Source organism: Panthera pardus, unplaced genomic scaffold (assembly GCF_024362965.1).
Source record: "Panthera pardus isolate Hobbes unplaced genomic scaffold, ASM2436296v1 HiC_scaffold_11, whole genome shotgun sequence".
In the NCBI taxonomy this organism is placed as follows: domain Eukaryota; kingdom Metazoa; phylum Chordata; class Mammalia; order Carnivora; family Felidae; genus Panthera; species Panthera pardus.
This window is the reverse complement of record NW_026526666.1, coordinates 77660282-77677779: the sequence shown is the minus strand read 5'-3', so window position 1 is coordinate 77677779 and position 17498 is coordinate 77660282. Positions and strand designations below refer to the sequence as shown.

At 58.2% G+C, this 17498-nt stretch overlaps 1 protein-coding gene across 4 annotated transcripts in view; it reads right to left on the bottom strand.

The window, feature by feature from the left end:
* Nucleotides 1–534: 534 nt before the first annotated feature.
* The window catches only part of EPHA10 (EPH receptor A10), a 38910-nt gene continuing 21946 nt past the window's right edge, over nt 535–17498 (bottom strand). For 2 of the 4 annotated variants that reach the window (XM_053897333.1, XM_053897345.1), the window contains 12 exons: nt 17192–17325; nt 14467–14638; nt 10767–10875; nt 7262–7323; nt 7019–7144; nt 5765–5950; nt 5262–5323; nt 4831–5049; nt 4381–4530; nt 3995–4188; nt 3153–3308; nt 535–2994 (listed from right to left, as the gene is read on the bottom strand). In XM_053897333.1, the coding sequence (XP_053753308.1) occupies nt 2880–2994; nt 3153–3308; nt 3995–4188; nt 4381–4530; nt 4831–5049; nt 5262–5323; nt 5765–5950; nt 7019–7144; nt 7262–7323; nt 10767–10875; nt 14467–14638; nt 17192–17325 (1685 nt within the window). In that variant the 3' untranslated portion in view covers nt 535–2879. The remainder of the gene's footprint in view (nt 2995–3152; nt 3309–3994; nt 4189–4380; nt 4531–4830; nt 5050–5261; nt 5324–5764; nt 5951–7018; nt 7145–7261; nt 7324–10766; nt 10876–14466; nt 14639–17191; nt 17326–17498) is intronic. The other 2 variants (XM_053897342.1, XM_019430260.2) reach the window with 2 other exon arrangements.

The following is a 17498-nucleotide window of genomic DNA, read 5'->3' as shown; positions in this document are numbered from 1 at the left end:
CAGTGTCACACTTGCTCCAGAGCTCCCTCTCCTCCCAGCGCTCAAGGAGCCTCCTCACGGAGGCATCAACTTTGCCCCACCCGGGCCTCAAAGCTCCGTCTCTAGCCCGCGTCTGTGCCAAGTTCCAGACCCAGCACCCACGATCTCCAGGAGGGGCATCTCCACCCGCACCTCCCGCAAGACCTCAAACACATCTAAAATCTAGTGTGTCATTTCCCGCCTTCCCCGCACACACCTTACCCGACCTGCTCCCCTCCCCGTGACTGTCTAGCTCAGAAAATGGCACCATCACCTGAGTGTTGCCTGGTGGGCGGGGGTGGGGGGGGTGGGGAGGGGTGGAAGCCTTCTTTGGTTTGCTACTTCTGAGACCAGGCTGCCCTCGCTAGACTGGGAAGCCTTCCATGGCAGGAGTCATTCAATTAATCTCACAGACCTCAGACACACACTCTGGAGACACCCCACGGGGAGTTGGGGGAGTGTGGAAACCCTCCCCACATAAGCTCTTAACAGTTAAGCAACTGTCGCTGAAAGAGGTACCATATCACAGACAAGTTTTTATTATTTTGTCCTGCATATAGAACCCAGGAAATATAAAAACATCTCCAGAATTAGTCAAAGGAACTGCATCCCCAGCCAGCCCCTGCCCTCCCTGGATGGGCTCAGATGGGGGAGCCGGAGGGTTGCAGGCCACTTCCCTCTGTCCAGTGAATAAATTCCATACAAAAATAGATCTGTAAGGGCTCCCAGAGAGCCATCGGCCTGCATCTGCACAGGGCAGAGGCCTGGGAGCCCTCAGGATTACGGGACCTCGCTCCTCGGTGGAGGGGAGGTCTACCCTGGACACCGAAGTCCTGTCACCACAGCCAGAGGGCCCTTCTGCAGAACAGCTAGGGGATGGGGAGGGGCCTGGGACCTTCAGAGCATGATTGATGTAGCTAGAGATGGGGATGAGGCACCCTCCACCCAAGAAGGGACACTGGTCCTTTCCAAGCTTGGGTGGGGGGAGGGGCGAGCCTGGAGGGCACCTGGCAAGGGGCCAGACCCTCCAGCCCCGTCAAAGGTAGAAGCAGGATCTCAAGCTCCCCCCCACCCTGCCGGCCACCCTACCACCGCTATATCCTCAAAGTCACTGACTGGGGCAGTGCTTAGGAGGTCGGGGCAGAGGGAGGGGCTCCAAGGAGAGAAGAGCAGCTTCTGGCAGGGTGAGGCCAAAGGCACTGCTGTGAGGCACCGTCCCCCACCATGGGCGCTCCCCAAAAATGCGCTGCATCTTCCAGCCTCCAGCCTCCTCCTCATGCTGGCCCCTCTGCTTGGATGCCTCCTGTCCTAGGCCCTCCGCCTTGACCTGTGCAAAACTCCACCCACGTTAAGGAAAGACAGCCCCCACACCCACCTTCCAGGCCTTATGCATCTGCTCTCAGCCAAGAAGCCCTTCCAGACACACCTCCGTGTACACAAATCATGAGTGTCCATCTGCCCTCTGGCCCAACGGCCCACAGACCCCGAGGTCTCCCGTGGGGCCTGGGGTATTTTTGGAAGGTGCATCTGTAGTACTTCTCGATGCCCGAGCTCATCTCCCCACTTAAGCTGAGCCCTCCAAGGGCCAGGCCAGCTCTGTGTCTCATTCACACCCTCCTCCTTCCCACCCATCTCACCCCACATACAGCCAAACCCAGAGTAGGCATATGCCAGGGATGTCCTGGACAAACTCAGCCCCTGGGACCCTGTCCAGATCCAGCTGCCTTCCTGCCATCCTGTGAAAGCCCCGGCCTCACGATCACCACTGCCTCTGGCAAGCCCTTCTGGATAAGGAACTCAGGAGTTAGCTCAGTGTGGCCACTCCTGCCAGAGGGAGAATGCGCTCTCCCACGGGAGGCTGAGTGGTGGCCAGGAGACAGAATTTGCAAGAAGGGGTCACCTCAGAGCACCCCTGGGCTACCTTGGGGGGAGAGTGTTGGTGTCACAAGATAGGACCAAGGACCCTCTCTCCAGAGCCAACCTCATCCCTAGACTGGGAGCTGGGGGCATGGGTTCTAACTCCAGCCCTGGCCCTGACTCCTCAACAGGCCTCGGTTTTTCCTATCTGCACAGTGCGGCTCAGAGCCTGTCAGAGAGAGAAAGTCCACCTCTGAGGCTGGAAAGCAAAGTTCACGGGTCCTCTGAAGAGAAGATGTCTCCCCTCATGCTCTCTGCAGATGTCCAACCAGTGAATGTATAAAAGGAATGCAAAGGGGAGGCCACGATGGGTCTCAGGGGAGCACCAGGACCTTGATGGCCTAGTCAGGACCCTCACCCTCACCCTGAACTGTCAGCCCAAGGGCAGGGGAAGCAGAAATCAGCTCCTGAGTCTAGGGCCCTTGGGGTCCAGCCCCTGAGTTCAGCACCACCTCTGCTGCCTGAGCCTCAGGACCAGTATGCAGACAGGGCCGAGCCCAAGCGCAGGCCCTTCAGGACGGGCTGCGGGCAGTTGGGGTCCTCGCCAGGTCTCACGGAAGCCCATTAGGGGCCTGTGCTGCCAACCGGCCAATGGGTCTGTGGGGCAAAGGGGCACCCACTGGGGTAGGCCCCAGGCCCCAGTGGGTGTGGAAGACAGAAAAACATGAACCAGGTGATTTAAAGCTACATTTCCCCTCCCCGCCCTGACCACCTTGGTCTCTGGGACCAAATCTCAGGGGTTCTCCCCAGGGATTTAAACCCTTTGGCCCCGGGGGACAGAGTCAGCAGCCAAGGTGTCCAGACTGGGGAAATGGGAAGGGTAGGCAGAGGAATGGGGGGACCGCGGTCCCGAACAAGCTCTGGGCCCGAGTGCAGGGAGAGCATGCTCACTTCCACACCCGTGGAGCGCAGCTGGCCAGGGTCCTTGGCAGGGCTGGGGCCGCTCACACCTGCACCCCCTGGCCTTGCATCTGGAGCACTCGCGCCCGCAGCGCACTGATCCCGCTGAGGAGGGCCTCCCGGTGTTCGGCCGAAGAGATGCCCAGGCTCACCAGGTCCCTGAAAGAAGGGCCGGTCAGACCCAGCAGGCTCAGCCCTCTTCCACTCTCCCTCCCTCTGTGGGGACAGGGGAAGGGTCTGGAATTAGGACAGGCAGGGGGTGAGGGGGGGGGTCCCGGGTAGATAGGGGCAGGGCCCCCGGGGTTCCTCGGACTCACTGGGCGCCCATGGCAGCCACGGCCTCCAGGCTCCCAAAGCCACCTGCAGCAAAGCTGTCCTTGTAGCGGCCCAGGTCCAGGGCCTCCAGCCATGCGCCCACGGAGCCAAAGGTGGGAAAGGTGGAGAAGGCACGGTCTGCCAGGGGGGTGGGAGGCCTGGGAAGCAGAGGGGCTGTGGTCAGTTGACAGCAGGGATCTGGTGCCCAGACCTGGTCACTCTCCTGAGGAGAGGCCACCTGAGAGAGGACAGGAGACGGGGAAGGCGACCCAGCCCCAGGGCGGACGTGGCTGCATGGAGCATGAGGCACCCCCAGAGCAGGTGAGGGTTTCAAGATACCAGTCAGGTAGGTAGAGAGAGGATTGCACCTGAGCCAGCCAAAGGTACTGGGAGGATCTGGAACAGTCTGGGGGATAGGACACACCTCAGACGGTCTGGGAGGTGACCTATATTATATCGAGGCAACTAATACTCATTTCACTTATTCTATTTATTGGAACTACAAGCTTGTTAGAACTATTTCCACACACATTCACCCAGTCAGTGACCACTGTACTGGGATGTGTGAGGCAAAACCCAGGACAAGCAGAGTGACTGAGATGGATGAAAATGTACATGAGTCTGAGGCAGGCAGAGTATTAGCTCTATCTGGGGCAACTGGGTGAGCAGGCATAGCTGGACAGGTGGGGGAGGACGGGGTGGGGGGGGAGCAGGACAGGTGGGGCAGGTGGATGTGGGCCATGCGGGGAGGCCACTCACGGAGAGTGAGAGGTCGGCCGGCCGGATCTGGCGTGGTTGGGGATAGGCGGGAATGTGCCTGTGACAAACGAGGCATCGGCTGTACCTGGGAGAAGTGGTCGCGGCACACTTTGGGGGTTCTGGGTCCTGCGCCATCTTGCTCAGGATGCTGTGGATCTGGGAGAACCTGGGTCGCTCGCCTGGGTCCTTCTGCCAGCAGTCAAGCATCAGTCGATGGAGGGGGGAGGGGCAGTTCCTGGGGGGTGGCAGCCGGAAGCCATCCTCCACTGCCTTGATCACCTGGGCCACGAAGGTGAGGGGCAGACAGGAAGCTTTAAGTCCCTCCAACGCATGTACACGTCCCATCCCGAGGAAGACTCAGGCAGTGGCCAGGCAAGACCGGAAGCAAGCAGACAGTGAAGTGGGGTCTCAGGCTAGGAGCTCAAGGGTCACTGGGCAGGGGTCAGGAAGTTGGGGCCTGAGGTCACTCACGTCTTGGCCAGACATGTCCCAGTAGGGCCGCTCCCCAAAGGCCATCACCTCCCACATGACGACACCAAAGCTCCACACATCACTGGCAGAGCTGAAGTGTCCAAACTGAAGCGTCTCAGGGGCGGCCCACAGTGCCGGGCTCCGGCCGCTCTGTGGACGGACAAGCACGTCAGGGGCAGGAAGGGACCGGCCCAAGTACACCCGGGGCTCCCCGCCCCACACAGCCCCAGATCCAGCCCCGCCTGCCATCCTCTCAGCTGCACGTCTGGGGAAGGCACATAAGCTGACCAGAAAATGAGGCCCACGCTGGCCTTTACTCGGGACCAACTGGGGTCAGGGACGGGATTGCAGGCAGCGGCCTCGACACAGCCAGGAAGAGGGGAGAAGCGGGTGAGGGGGACTCTGGTGCAGTCTGATGGGCAGGTCTGTCTGGGAGACGGGAATCCTCACCATGGTGGTGTAGACGGCCTCCGCTCGGTCCCGGGGCCCCCGCCCAAAGCCAGAGATCTTGCAGATAAGGCCACTGCTGACCAGCACACGGCGGGCCGCCAGGCCCCGGTGAACGTAGCCCATTTCCGACAGGTACTTCATGGCTGACGCCAGCCCGGGCAGCAGCCCCATCAGCTGCCCGGCCACCAGCTGGCCTTCATGCCGCTGTGGGAGGAAGTGCTACACACTCAGTTCCCTGGTGCTGTGTGACCTCAGGGAAGTCACCTGGCCCTCTCTGGGTTTGCCCTGTGACCCACCAGGCCAGCCTGGCCAGTGGGCACCTTTTTAGGGAATGATGCCAAGTGCAAGTCCCACCAAAGAGAAAAGTGAGGGGACGAAGAATAACATGGCTATCAGTACCCTCCCCCACCCCAGCGACCCAGGCCACTCACCCTCAGGAAGCCGTCGAGGGCCCCATGGCTCATGTACTCGGTGACGATCATCAAGGTGCTTCCTGTGCCCAGGGAAGGGGAACACACCCACTGAGCTGCCTGCTCCCCTCTGCCTGCACACGTGCTCCCCCACCTGGGCCCCAGCCCGGGGCCAAGACGGCCAGAAACAAGTTTCCCCAGTCGTGCCACCCTCCTGTGGGGCCCAGGATCCTCTATGCCAAAGAACAGAAGAGGAGACCTCCGTAGGAGGACCACGGTCAGGAGCTGCAATAAGTTTGCTAAGAAAGATCACCCAAGGTCCAGGCGATCCACCCCACAGAGTCACTGCAGGTCAGAAAGGCCTTTCAGGGTCGGAAGGGCCCCCCTGAGTCAGTAAAAGCAAGCTGAGGCCTTCTCTCCATCCTGGGCGGCCTAGGAAGGGCCTAAGCCTTCCATGGCTGAAGGAAGGGCACCCCACCTCCACCCCGTGTCCACCCCCATACTTGCGGAGCACAGGGCCTTACCTCGGGTGACGACACCCTCCAGCCGCACGACGTGGCCATGGTCGAACTGGCCCAGGGTGAGGGCCTCGGCCAGGAAGCTGAGCCTCTGAGAGTCGGAGCAGCCGTCCCTCAGCGTGTGCACAGCCACGGGGAGCTCCTGGCGGCCAGGGAGCTGCAGACAGCCGAAGGACAGCTCCCCGAACCGCCCTGTGAGGAAACAGCACCTCAGACAGTCCCCCGGAGGTCATCCGCCCCCGGCCAACCCAGGCAGGGTGAGCTGAGGCGAAAGCAACTTTTGGATCACAGGCTCTTCTTGACCTGGGACTCAGAGCTCCCGAGTTCAAATCATGTAAACCGAGTACCAGCAATGTGACGTGGGCTTCCTCTCTTTCCTCTCTGGGCCTCGATTTTCTTCCCTGTGAAATGGGGGTTCCTCCCAGCCCGCCTCAGCAGGAGATTTCAAAGACTCACAGAGAGGATACTGCACATGCAAGCGTATCAAAGGCTATTAAAGCCCAGGGTGACCCAGGAAGGGTGACGATGACATCTCCTCTGCCACACTACCCCTTTCTGGCTTCTATCCAGTGGGTCTGGCAACAGTGTCGGGGACAGTGTCTGGCTCCTGGTAAAAGTGGCTGCCTTCTCTGAGCCCAGGGGCTGAGGGTTTGCAGATGGGAAGGAAGGAGGCCAGGAGACTGAACAGCAGAGAGCAAAACACCTGCTAGGAGCCAGGCCGGGGTGCTGAGGGCTGCAGAGTCCCCACCTCGGCTCTGCATGAGGCAGCTATTGCACCCATTTTACAGACAAGAAACAGGTTTGGAGCAGAAAGGGCACGCGCCCCTGGTCACACAACTGGGCAGAGGTAGAGCCAGGACAAAAACTGAGGTTTGGTTGTCTGGTCCCAAGTTTGCAATGGCCCCTCCCCACTGCCCCATGAAGGCCCGGGACTAAACCTCTGCCAGTGGCAGTCTGCAGAGGCCAGCTAGAAAAGGGCAGGAGCGGGGAGGTCTCAGTGACCTTGGGGACAGGGAGGGTAGGAAGGCAGGGTCACGGACTCCTCTGCCATCCCCTTCCCTGGAACCTGGTGGGCGGAGGTCCCGTTTGGTGTGGAGCTGGGGCCTCCTGGCCAGGTGGGGACTGGGGTGAAGGCAGGGCTTCCAGAAATGGGGGAGGGCCTCGGGGCAGAGGCGGGCTTGCAGGATGGAGGTGGGATGGAGTAGAAGGGGGGGGGGGCGGTTCTTGGGCTGTACAAGGGTCCCTGGAAGCCCAGCTTGCCTGCTCCAAGGCTTCTCTCCAGTGTGACGGTTTTTGCATCCAGCTCCTTGGCAAACAGATGAACAGCCTGCAGCGGGTCCCCACAGCTCTGGGGGTCTAAGAACGTGCGGCGTGTCGGGACTTTGACTGCAATGCAGAGAGAGACAGAGATGTGCCCGAGGAAGGGGGCCCGTGGCCGGGGCGGGAGCAGTTACGCAAGCACAGCAAGGAAGAGGGCTAAGGAGGGGCCAGGCAACAACTCACAGTGGAAGTACAGCTCCTCCTCGTCGTGGGCATCCTGACCTCCTTTGCCATAGGGGCAGGGCCTGCGGAGGTGCAGAGTCCTTCTCTGAGCTGGGCAGCATCCCCTTCCCATCTCACCAGCGCCCAGGGTGGCAGCTCCTTATCCCTTCCAAACCACAAGATCTGTGCCCCAGATCTTGCTTGTCCTGCTTTGAAAGCAGTCAACCTATAACCCTAGCCCCAGACCTAACCCCTCATCCTAATTATTCCTAATTATTTTCGCTCTGAGACACAATGCACGTTCTTGCAAATCCAGAGGCACCCAAATCCATACCCCCGACTTTGAACCCAAGCTGCCTGCCTGCCTACCGGTGAGCAATTCAGATGGCCCTTGCACTCAGGGGGGCCTTGGTCTAGCCAGGGAAACAAGCACTGAGCATCAGTCACAAGCCCGCTCACAGGTACCAGCAGGGGAGAAGGGCACAACGTTGTGAGAACACACGGCGGAGGGACCTGACCCCCTAGACCATCAAGGGCGGCTTCCTGCAGAGGCAGTCATGGACCAAAGTACGGCATCACCATCAAAAGCACCACAGACTGGCGTTTGGGGCCCCTGAGGCAGGGCCTTGCTGGCCCAGAGGAGAGCCCCTGGGGTGCCGAGGTGTCATGACTCAATCTGTATTTTAGAAATATCATCCTAGCTGCAGCTGTGGCCCCGCAGGAGCTGGCCGTGGCTCAGCCTACAGGGTGAGTGTGGACACAGAGAACAAAAAGCAAGAGGACACAAGTGACGTTTAGGTGACAGGGGCACAGGACTCAGGGACTGCTAGAAGGCAGAAAGGGGGAGAGAGAAGGGAGGAATGACTCTTGGTGTTCTGGTTTGCCCACCTGTTCATAGTGGTGCCGTTTACCAGGACGGGGTGGCAAAGGGCTCGTGCTGAGCCGGTAGGGTCTGCTGAGCCTACAGAGTAGGCAGGGAGGGGTGAGGAGTAAGGAGTTAGAAAGGAGTGTGGGGGGTTTGGAGGAGGGGTCTGCTCTGGAGATACAAGTTTGGGAGCTGGGGGCATTGTCCAGGAAGATGACAGAGCCTGGGAAGGGGGACTGTGAACGAGTCTGAGGACCCCAACACTGAGAGATCGGGTAGAGAGGAAAGGAGCCATGGAGGACACCACAAAAGAACCACCAGAGAAGCCAAAGGGAAACAGAAAGGAAATCAGGGGTGACACTGTCACAGGAACGAAGGAAAGAGAAAGTGGAGCAGAGGAGAGAGACGGCGTGAAGGCTCCAAGGAGGGGCGGTTAGGGAGACTGGAGAGAGAAGATCACCCTTCTGTACAGATGGGAAAAGGGGAAAAGGCTGCCATTTAGGATAAAATGGTCACGATGGTGGTCAGTAGTCCAGGCTCTGGAACCTCATGCACAGACTGGCTTCCCAGCCCCTCCACTTGGTAGCTGCGGGACAGGGAGGCTGGGATTTCTCTTTAATAAAATCAGGATCAAGACAACCCTACCTGATACAGCACTGTTGCACAGAGCTTGCTAAGCAGTCAATAAATGTCAGCTGTTATGTGGGGCGGGGGGAGGGGGGGGCACTAGAAATAGTATGGGTTCCTGCGATGGCGAGAAGGGGTGGGGTTCGGATCACAGTGGGAAGGAGCAGGAGGAAGGCACCTCCTCTAGAGCAAAGGGAGGGGGCGGGTGGGTGCAGAGACAGGTAGGTGTGCAGACTTGGGGGTGAGGAGCTGGGGGGCGGCAATGATGCAGTGAAGGAGCAGGTGCAACCAATGCGGCCGAGGGGGCAAGCTGCAAGGACAGGGCACCTGCGGGGCACACGTGCAAGAGCTGGACTCCGTATCTGGGGCGATGGCCAGGTCCATGGCAGCATCTGGGAGAGGGACGTAGAGGTGGAACAGAAGAAAAGGTCCTTGGGAATGAGGAAGTTCAAGAACCAATAAGCCAAGGGCTGTCCATTATAAGTCCCAATAAGCCACCAGTCATCCAATAGCTACTGAAGTCTCCTAGAGTGGGGACCTGCTTCCATGAATGAAGGGATCATCCAGGAGAGGTGGGTGGAATGGAAGGGGGCAAGACTGAGTGGATGGAGGAGTCGTAGAGAAATCCAGAAGCTTCCACTGGACAACACCCTCTGGTGAGAAGGGGGATGGGCCAGGATGGAGCGGGGAGAGGAAGTGGAGGCGGGGAGACCGTGCACAGAGCAAGCACTGCAGACATCAGACACCAGCCTGCAGAGGTGGCTGGACGCGCCGGACAGGTGCCATGCCCATTGGCATGAGACCAGCAGGCTCTCCCCACCTCCACTTCAGTGCCATTGGATTTTGAGTGGGTTTTGAGACCGACCGTGGCTTACTCTGCCCACCCTAGTGCATCTGTCTCCAAGGTGCTCCTGGGCAGCTACTCCTGTCCTGCACAGTCCCTGCCTGGAGGGGTGCTCCTTATGCCCCTCTCTCCCTGCTCCTCCTCCCGTCTCCCTGAGCCCTTAAGCTCCCAGCCAGGACAAGAGGCTCTTGGCTCCTGGACATTCCAGCTTTTCCAACTGGTCCAATTTGGGCGTCTGAGCACTGGAAAGGGGCTCACTACTCCTGTCCTGCCTCCCTGACTGTCCTGGCCCAGGCAGAGCTGGCTCCCAGACCCACAGGTCAAGGCCCTCCCCTCCTCAGTCGCTTGCAGTGCCTCATTCAAGGCCACACAGACAGTGCCGGGTGAGTGCTCGCTGTCCCTTCAACCCACAGGCAGTTCCGGGATGCTGAGATGTGCTGGGATGCGGCTCCCTGACCAGCCATCACTCTCCTCTGCTACCCCCGCTCCAGCCCATCACACGCAGACTTTCCAACCCTCAAGTCTGCCGACCTCAGCCCCAGCCTGGCACCTCTGCGTGCAGCAGTGTGGCCGTGGGGAGAAGGGGCAAATACACGCTGTGAGGTTTCTGCTGAATGCAAAAGGACTGGAATCTTCTCTGAACCAAACTCAAGCTCCACATCCTTTCTCCTCCTCCCACCCCCCTTCTCTGCCCACTCTCCTACAAGCTTCCTTCTGCTGAGCGTTGGGGGGGTGGGTTCTGGTTTATGAGTTTCCCTCCCTGTCCTCCCCCCTCCCACACGCAATTTCTGCCTTTCTTCCCTTCGCCTGTGTTCGAGGGCCTCCGGATCTCTGGCGGGCAGGGGCTGGGGGGCCTCTGAGCGCCTCAGGAGAACCCTAATCACACTGGAGCAGCTGGCGCTTGATTCCATCCTCAGTGATGCCTTCTGACATTTAATGAGTTAAGGAGCTAAATCCCCTTCATCCCAGAGCGGCTGAGCTAGCTGCAATGCTGGCTGCTGCGGGAGCAGCGAGCGGGGGAGGGGCCGGGGCCCGTGCGAGCCAAGCCTGGATCTACACAGCAGTATGCTTGCGTGTGCAGATCTGCATGTGCGCAAATGCAGGTACAGACACAGGGGCCGTGAGCACATGTTAGTGCGCACGGGGACACGACCCACCAGGGGCCAGCCAGGCTGGGAGCGGCCACCTACCTCCTCCACATGGCCAGCACGCTCATCACAGAGCCCACGACGAGGAGGGCTGAGACGGTCACCACCGTGACGACGACCGCAGGGCTGTGGTCCCTGGACCCTGAGGCAGCTGGGGGTAAACCGCGAGGCTGAGGCAGGCAGAGGACCAGGCTCCTGGGGGGGCCCCACTGCAGACTCCTGCCCACCCCCCACAGCACCTCTGCACTTGGCCCCAGCTCCCACAGCAGAGGGACCAAGGCAGCCCCACCAACCACACTGGCACCTGGAGCTTCCTCCTGTCTCAGGGCCGGGCACCTCCACGGCAGTCCAGTTCGGAGACAGAGGACCAGGGGTCCAGACAGGCAGGGCTGCACCTCTCCTTCTGCCTTTCCGAAGGGCACTGACTTAACATAGCTCTGCAGGGGGCACGGCCTCTCACCTGAGCTCCCCAGCCCCATCCAGACCATCCACCGACAATTGCAACGTGAGTTAACGTTTAATACACACTTACTCCATTCAGGGCACCGTGTCACGTGCCTTAACTAAATGGTCCTGTTTCATTGTCACAACAAGCAGGTAAGGCGGTGGTGTCTCCATTTTATAGCTGAGGAAACTGACATTGAGAAAAGTTGTGTGATAGGCCCAAGGTGCCACGACTAATACATGGTGAGCCGGAGGTCTGAACCTGATTCCAAAAGCCTCCACTTTGAACTATGTCCCCAAGAGAGTGGCCTAAAGGACCCCAGGCTCTCAACTCCATCTATCCATCCATCCAACATGCGTGACAGGCTGGCGCCAGTACTGGGGAGACAGTGATGAATGAGCCAGAATCCCTGCCCTGGAGGAGTGTCCAGACCAGTGGGAGAGACAGAAACAAAAATCCTAACTGCAGAATGACAACAGAAACAGACTGCTGAGCAGAGGCATGCTCGTTTCTTCCTAAAAGCCAGTGAGGAAGGCTTCGCAGAAGAGACGTGACATCTGCTCTGGGCCTGGGAGATCGGAAAAGGTCTGGGTGGTGCTCAGACGCACATGCTGGGTCTGGAAAACGGCAAGCCATCCTGTGGGGCTGGGATACAGACCACAGAAGGCTGAGAGCGCCAAGATGTGAAGCTGGACAGCGGGAGGAAAATGGGAACTGGGGGAGGAGAGAGCACCCGGAGGGCCTGGGATGCCAGGCCAAGAAGTGGGAACTTCATCCTGAGGGTGACAGGGAGCCAGGGAGCAATGGGCAGGGTTCCTGCCTGAGGGGGAAGGGCTGGAAGTATCTGCGGCCGGGAGCAGGGATGGACAGGAGGTGCGCGAGAGAGGTGCAGGTTTGGGGAAACTATCGAGAATGGGGGAGATGCTATGCAGCCCTGAAGACTCCACTGAGATGAGATGAGACGTGGGACACAGGACTTGCGCTGGCTCTGGGCTCCGGGAGGAGGAACACAAGTGCAGCACAGCGTCCGGGCAGTGAGGGCCAGCACAGCTGGGGAGCATTTCCCCAGGGAGGATCTGTAGCGCCTGGAGTGACATGGGGCCAGAAGGGGGGTGACAGCCTGGGATATGAGGTCGGAGCCCCAGGGCTGTTGGGAAGATGTCACAGTCAAGTGACAAGGGACAGAAAAGGGAGGGAGAGTTAGGGGCCAACAAGGCCATGGTCAAAGGGGGGATTTTAGAGCCCATGTTCCCAGAGGTGGGGACATGGCCTGGGGTCTGGTCAGGCCAGAGGTGGGCGGAGTTGCCAAGAACTATGTGGAATGAGGTATCTGGGTGGACATGGAAATGGAGACAGGGCAGTTGTGGAAGGTGGCCTCTGAGATGTCCCCGCTGGATTCTCTACCTCCTGGTATTACTTAGTCCCCTTGAGTATGGGTTTGACATAGCGACTTGTTTCTAACAAACAATGCAGCCAAAGTGATGGGATGTCACCTCCAAGATGAGGTGACAAGAGACTGCAGCTTGTCTCGGGCACCCTCTCTCTCTGTCACTGTCTCAGGAAGAATCTAGATGCTGTGTTATGCAGAGCCCTAGGGAGAAGCCCAAGAGGCAGAGAACCACGTGCCCCCAGCGAACAGCCAGTGAGAACCTGAGTTGGGAGGCAGATTCTCTCCCCATTAGGCCTTGAGATGACCGCAGCCACGAGGGACCCTGAGCCAGCGGCACCTAGCTAAGCCACACCCAGATGCCTGGCCCACAAAAACCACGAGAGAATAAATGTCTGCCGTTCGCGGCTACTCGCTTGGGGGTAATTTGTCACGCGGCAATGGATAACTGATACAGTGCTGAAGCACCGTCCCTCATTGTGCTCCTGAGCTGGGATCACAGCTCACTGGAAGAAGTGCTCTGCAGACTGGGAAGCCCATTCCCGCAGAACCAGGACCACAGCAAAGGGGGCTGCGGGTCCGAGCAGTGTCTACTCACTGAGAAGCACCAAATGAATGGAAACCCTCAGCCCTTTTCAGCGACCAGCCAGCCCCCAGCTCCTGCCCCCACCACGCCCACTCCAGCCCAGCCCGTGAGCCTTTGTTCAGGTGGATTCTTCTACCCGAAATGCCTCCCCTGCGCGTCTTGGCATTCAAATGCTCCCTAGCCTTCAAGACAGAGCTCTAATCTCCTCTCGCCAGCACCTGGCCGAGGTCTGGCACAGACAGGCATTCAAGCAAGAAGTACCGTCTCTTTTCCCAGAAGCCTGACTCCCTCTACATTTTATCTCCACCTCCCTTTGGGCTCAGAGCTCTTCCTATCTTGGATTAGACTCGTGTAGCAGGTTGGAAAGAATTATTATCTTGACAGCTGGTGTCAGAATGCCTCTTAGGGGGAACCGCCTTTGTCCAGGAAAATACTTTCATGAACTGCTCGGGGTAGATAGAGGTGAGATCCTGAGGGTGGGGTTAGCAGCTGGCAAAACCACCAAAGCCAGAGCTAAGCTGCTCATCGCTCACCATGAAAGGGAGTTTGGGGGTGGAGGGGGTGTGGGGAGAAGAGGAGCCAGGGGAGGGAGGTGAAAGGAGGAAGTGGGCAGCACAATACCACGGAGAAGCCGGCACAGTTTTAGAATCAGGGGATCTGATGTCTGATGTACAGCTTTTGTTTTGTTTTGTCTTGTTTTGTCTTGATGACAGCTTTATTGGAGGAATTAGTCATGTACCGCACAATTCCCCCATTGAATGGGTACAATTCTTGTTGTGTTTTGTTTATTGCTGCAGGGCAGCCCCTTTGGGGCCCCAGCCTTCACGGAAGCCTGCCTCTCGCTCCAGGGCCTGGTGGGGAAAGGAATGACATCCTGTGTGTGAGTCTGTATCACGGCAGAGGGAAAGCAGCAGAATGGGAAAGCATTTAGCCATCCGAGCAAGAAGTGACCATGAGACTGAAACTCCTCCCCAAAAAATAGTCAAGAATCTTGGAGAGGGCACAGCATGTTTCTACAAGACGTGAGAGGTCTTGAGAGGCTGGGAGACTCCAGCTGGAGACATGGGTTAGAGTTGCTCGTGAGCACCTCCCCTATGGGCTCCCCCAGGACAGGCCTCCCCACCCCCAACTTATTCATGTCACTGAATAGGCCCCAGTCAGCGGATTCCAAGTTCAGTAACTATTTAGGTTGTAATTGAGCGGTTCTGCGGGCTCCCTTAATTGCACAGAGGACCACCCCCTCCCCAGTCTGTCCCCCTGCCCCAGCCCCACGCCTGAGTTTTCTCTGCCCGGAGCCCTTTCCACATACACACACGTCACTTACCCTCCCCTGGGGTCTGCACTTCAATGGAGGGATTGAAGCTCTGAGTCTCCCAGGAGGGCCCCGGGGAAGCCGCCCGGATCTGAAAGACGTAGCGGGTAGCCGGCTTCAGGTTGGTGACAGTGACCGCGGGTGCCCCTGTCTTCACCGTGGAGTAAGTCTGCTCACTCTGACCCTGAGGAAGGACCAAGAAGTGAGGCCTGGACCCAGGGCCAGACCCACGCTCCTTGGAGAATGACAGGGGAAAGGAGTGGGGAGGCGGAGAAGGGAGAAGAGCCCTCAGGTGAGCAGGGACCAGGCGGAAGAAGCTGACTCCGACAGTCTGGGGAGGGCTCCATCCATTTCTTCCACAGCTTCTCCAACCCCTCTCTCCACGCAAGTTCCCACCTGGGCTCAGTGGTACTTGTGGCGAAGAACAGTAAGAGAAACTTTAGAGAAGATGCTAGATCCTCCTTCTTGGGGATGGACATCAGGGCCTGGAAGTCCAGAGGGTGAGCAGGGCCTGATGTCACAGAGGAAAGAAGAAGAAACTGAACCCTGACACCTGCCCGGCCCTTGCTGGCTCACAAAGATTTTCCTCCTCTTTGTCATCTGGTTTTCACAATGTCCTGCAAGGCATGAATTCACAGATAAGGAATCGGGTGCAGAGGGGTAGACAGACTTGCCTGAGGCCCCCACTGGACAGTGGGGACAGCAACAGCTGTCATGGAGTGAGGGTCAGCTTGCTGCCAGCTGCTATGCAGACTCTTTAGAGGCTTGACTACCTAAGTCCTCACAACAGTATTTCCATCTTTTATAGGTGACAGTCACATCAAGGAAGGGGCAGAACGACACCTTCTTGATTCCTTCAGGTCCCGTGCTTTATCTCTATATCATGCTGCCCCCCAACATGTCTGAGAATGGGGTCTACTGGAGATGCTGTCATCATTTTGTCTCTGTCCCCACCCCCTGCCACCTTATTACAGCCCCTGCCACAGCCACAGCCTCCCGATATCATGTGGCCCAGTTCTTTGACCATGGTATTCAGGAATGGGGCAGACACTGACCCAAACCGGGCCAATCAGAATCTCCCTTCCAGGTATTTGAATGAGCCACTGAAAGACAGTGAGGCAAGGGCTGTGGCCCTTCTGAGCCGGGCAGGCTAGGGCCCGGGTGGAAGAAAGAGGCAAGGCTGTCAACCCAGGCAGCTGTGATATGCCCTGAGCAAAGCCCCCTCTGCAGAGGATGCGGGACCCGCACCCAGAGAGTAGAGCGTAGATAAGGAGCACTGTGCCTCCCAGATTTGTGGCCACTGGGTTCCAGGCGACGCCCTTGAAGCCTTTCAAACAGAGCCCCTCTTGCACAGGACCCTCTTTTCAAGGCTTTTTGTTCCCAGCAAATTCACACCCCCTAAGGGCCTGGAGCATCCGCCAGCTCAGCTTCTGGACTCTACTGCACGGCCCAGCTCCTTCCCAGTGTCCTTCTCTGTCATCTCCCAAATGTCAGGGTTCCTCAGAGCCCCGTCCTGTCCCCTCTTCTCACCCTCCCTGTCTTCCTAGGCCATCTCTTCTGGCTCCTGGCTTCATTCAGCTCCTAGCCCAGTGCAGAAAGGGCCCCAACTCTCTGTCCAGCGCCAGGCCTCTCCCTTGAGCTGCAGACCTGCAAGCCCACCTGGATGTCCCAGAGGCCCCCTGAACACTGCATGGGCCAAATCAAACTCATCCTCTTACCTCGATTCTGCTCCCCCTTTTCAGTCCATGGCACCCCACCCCCTCGATGGCCCAGCCGTGACTCAGGAGTTCCTCCTCCTTTGTGTTCACCAACCCCCCCAACCCCAAACTCACAGCTCTCGGTAGACTTCTAGTATTCAAAAACTACTATCTGACTCAGCCAAGAAGTCCCCTGAGTCACTCAGGAGTGAGTGAAGCTCTGACACATTAAGTGCTGAAGATGAAAGCAAGGTTTCGCTTGAAGGAATAAGATTTGCACCAAGGTGAGAAGCAGTTTAACAGCAGATTACGTATCACATTTAAAGACAGTACATTCAAGGAGGAAGGAGACAGTGGATCGGGATATATCTCCACTTGGCAAATCGAGGTTGAACTGCGACTATTGATTGACAACAGATACAAGAAATTAGCAAAAATCAGCAAAAGCATCCTGTAAGAATCAATTGGCTATGTGGGGTTTACAATATGGAGAAGCTGTGCATCTTTCCTTATTCCTTGTAAACGACATATGACACATTTTTTCTATAGTAAAATTGTCAGGATAACTCATACACTCATTGTTCCGGAGAGTGGGGCGTTAAACATTGACCAGCACATGGTCAAGCCCCAGCAGACCACCTGACCTACCAATGTAGGTCAATTTGTAAATTTTGAAAGAGTATGGTACTTCAGCCTTCTTTTTCTTAAAGAGGGCTGCAAATTGCATATGGTCCGGCCACACAAGATGGGAATGAGTCCCTAGAGAAAGCTCTTAGTGAACTGCAAACACTAGGTAAAAGTGGTGACAATGGAGCTGATGACCAGTGAGGGGCAGGGAAGGGGACGGCCGACGAGCAGTGGGATCCATGCACGGAGTCGAGGGGGGGATAGGAAGAAACTCAGGCCTGCCAAAAGCCACTTAGGAGGCCGGCGGATGTGTTCACAAGGAAAGTAAGAAGGGCTTTTGCCTCGAGGAGGTTGTGAAGAAAAGGATCACAGCCCGGAATGCAGCCTCAGGTCCCGCCCAGACCTCACCTCACCTTCTCGTAGTATCGGATCTCGTACTCCGTGCCGTTAGCCCCGGGAGCTCCGGCAGGGATGGGCTCCCGCCACGACAGGGACACACTCTGGGGCTCCACTCGGTCCCTCCGGATCTCATCCTCCTCCCAGGGCGCTGAAAGTAAGGAACACTCGGTTCTCGATGGGAACCCACTGTGGGGCAGGGCGGGGGCTGGAAGGGCGGGGCATGCAGGGTGGGGGAGGGGCCAGGCGGGCGGGGCTGGGCCAGAAGCTCCTGAGGGGCGGGGCCTGAGTTGTCTTAGGACCAGAGGGGAGCCTGCTCTCACC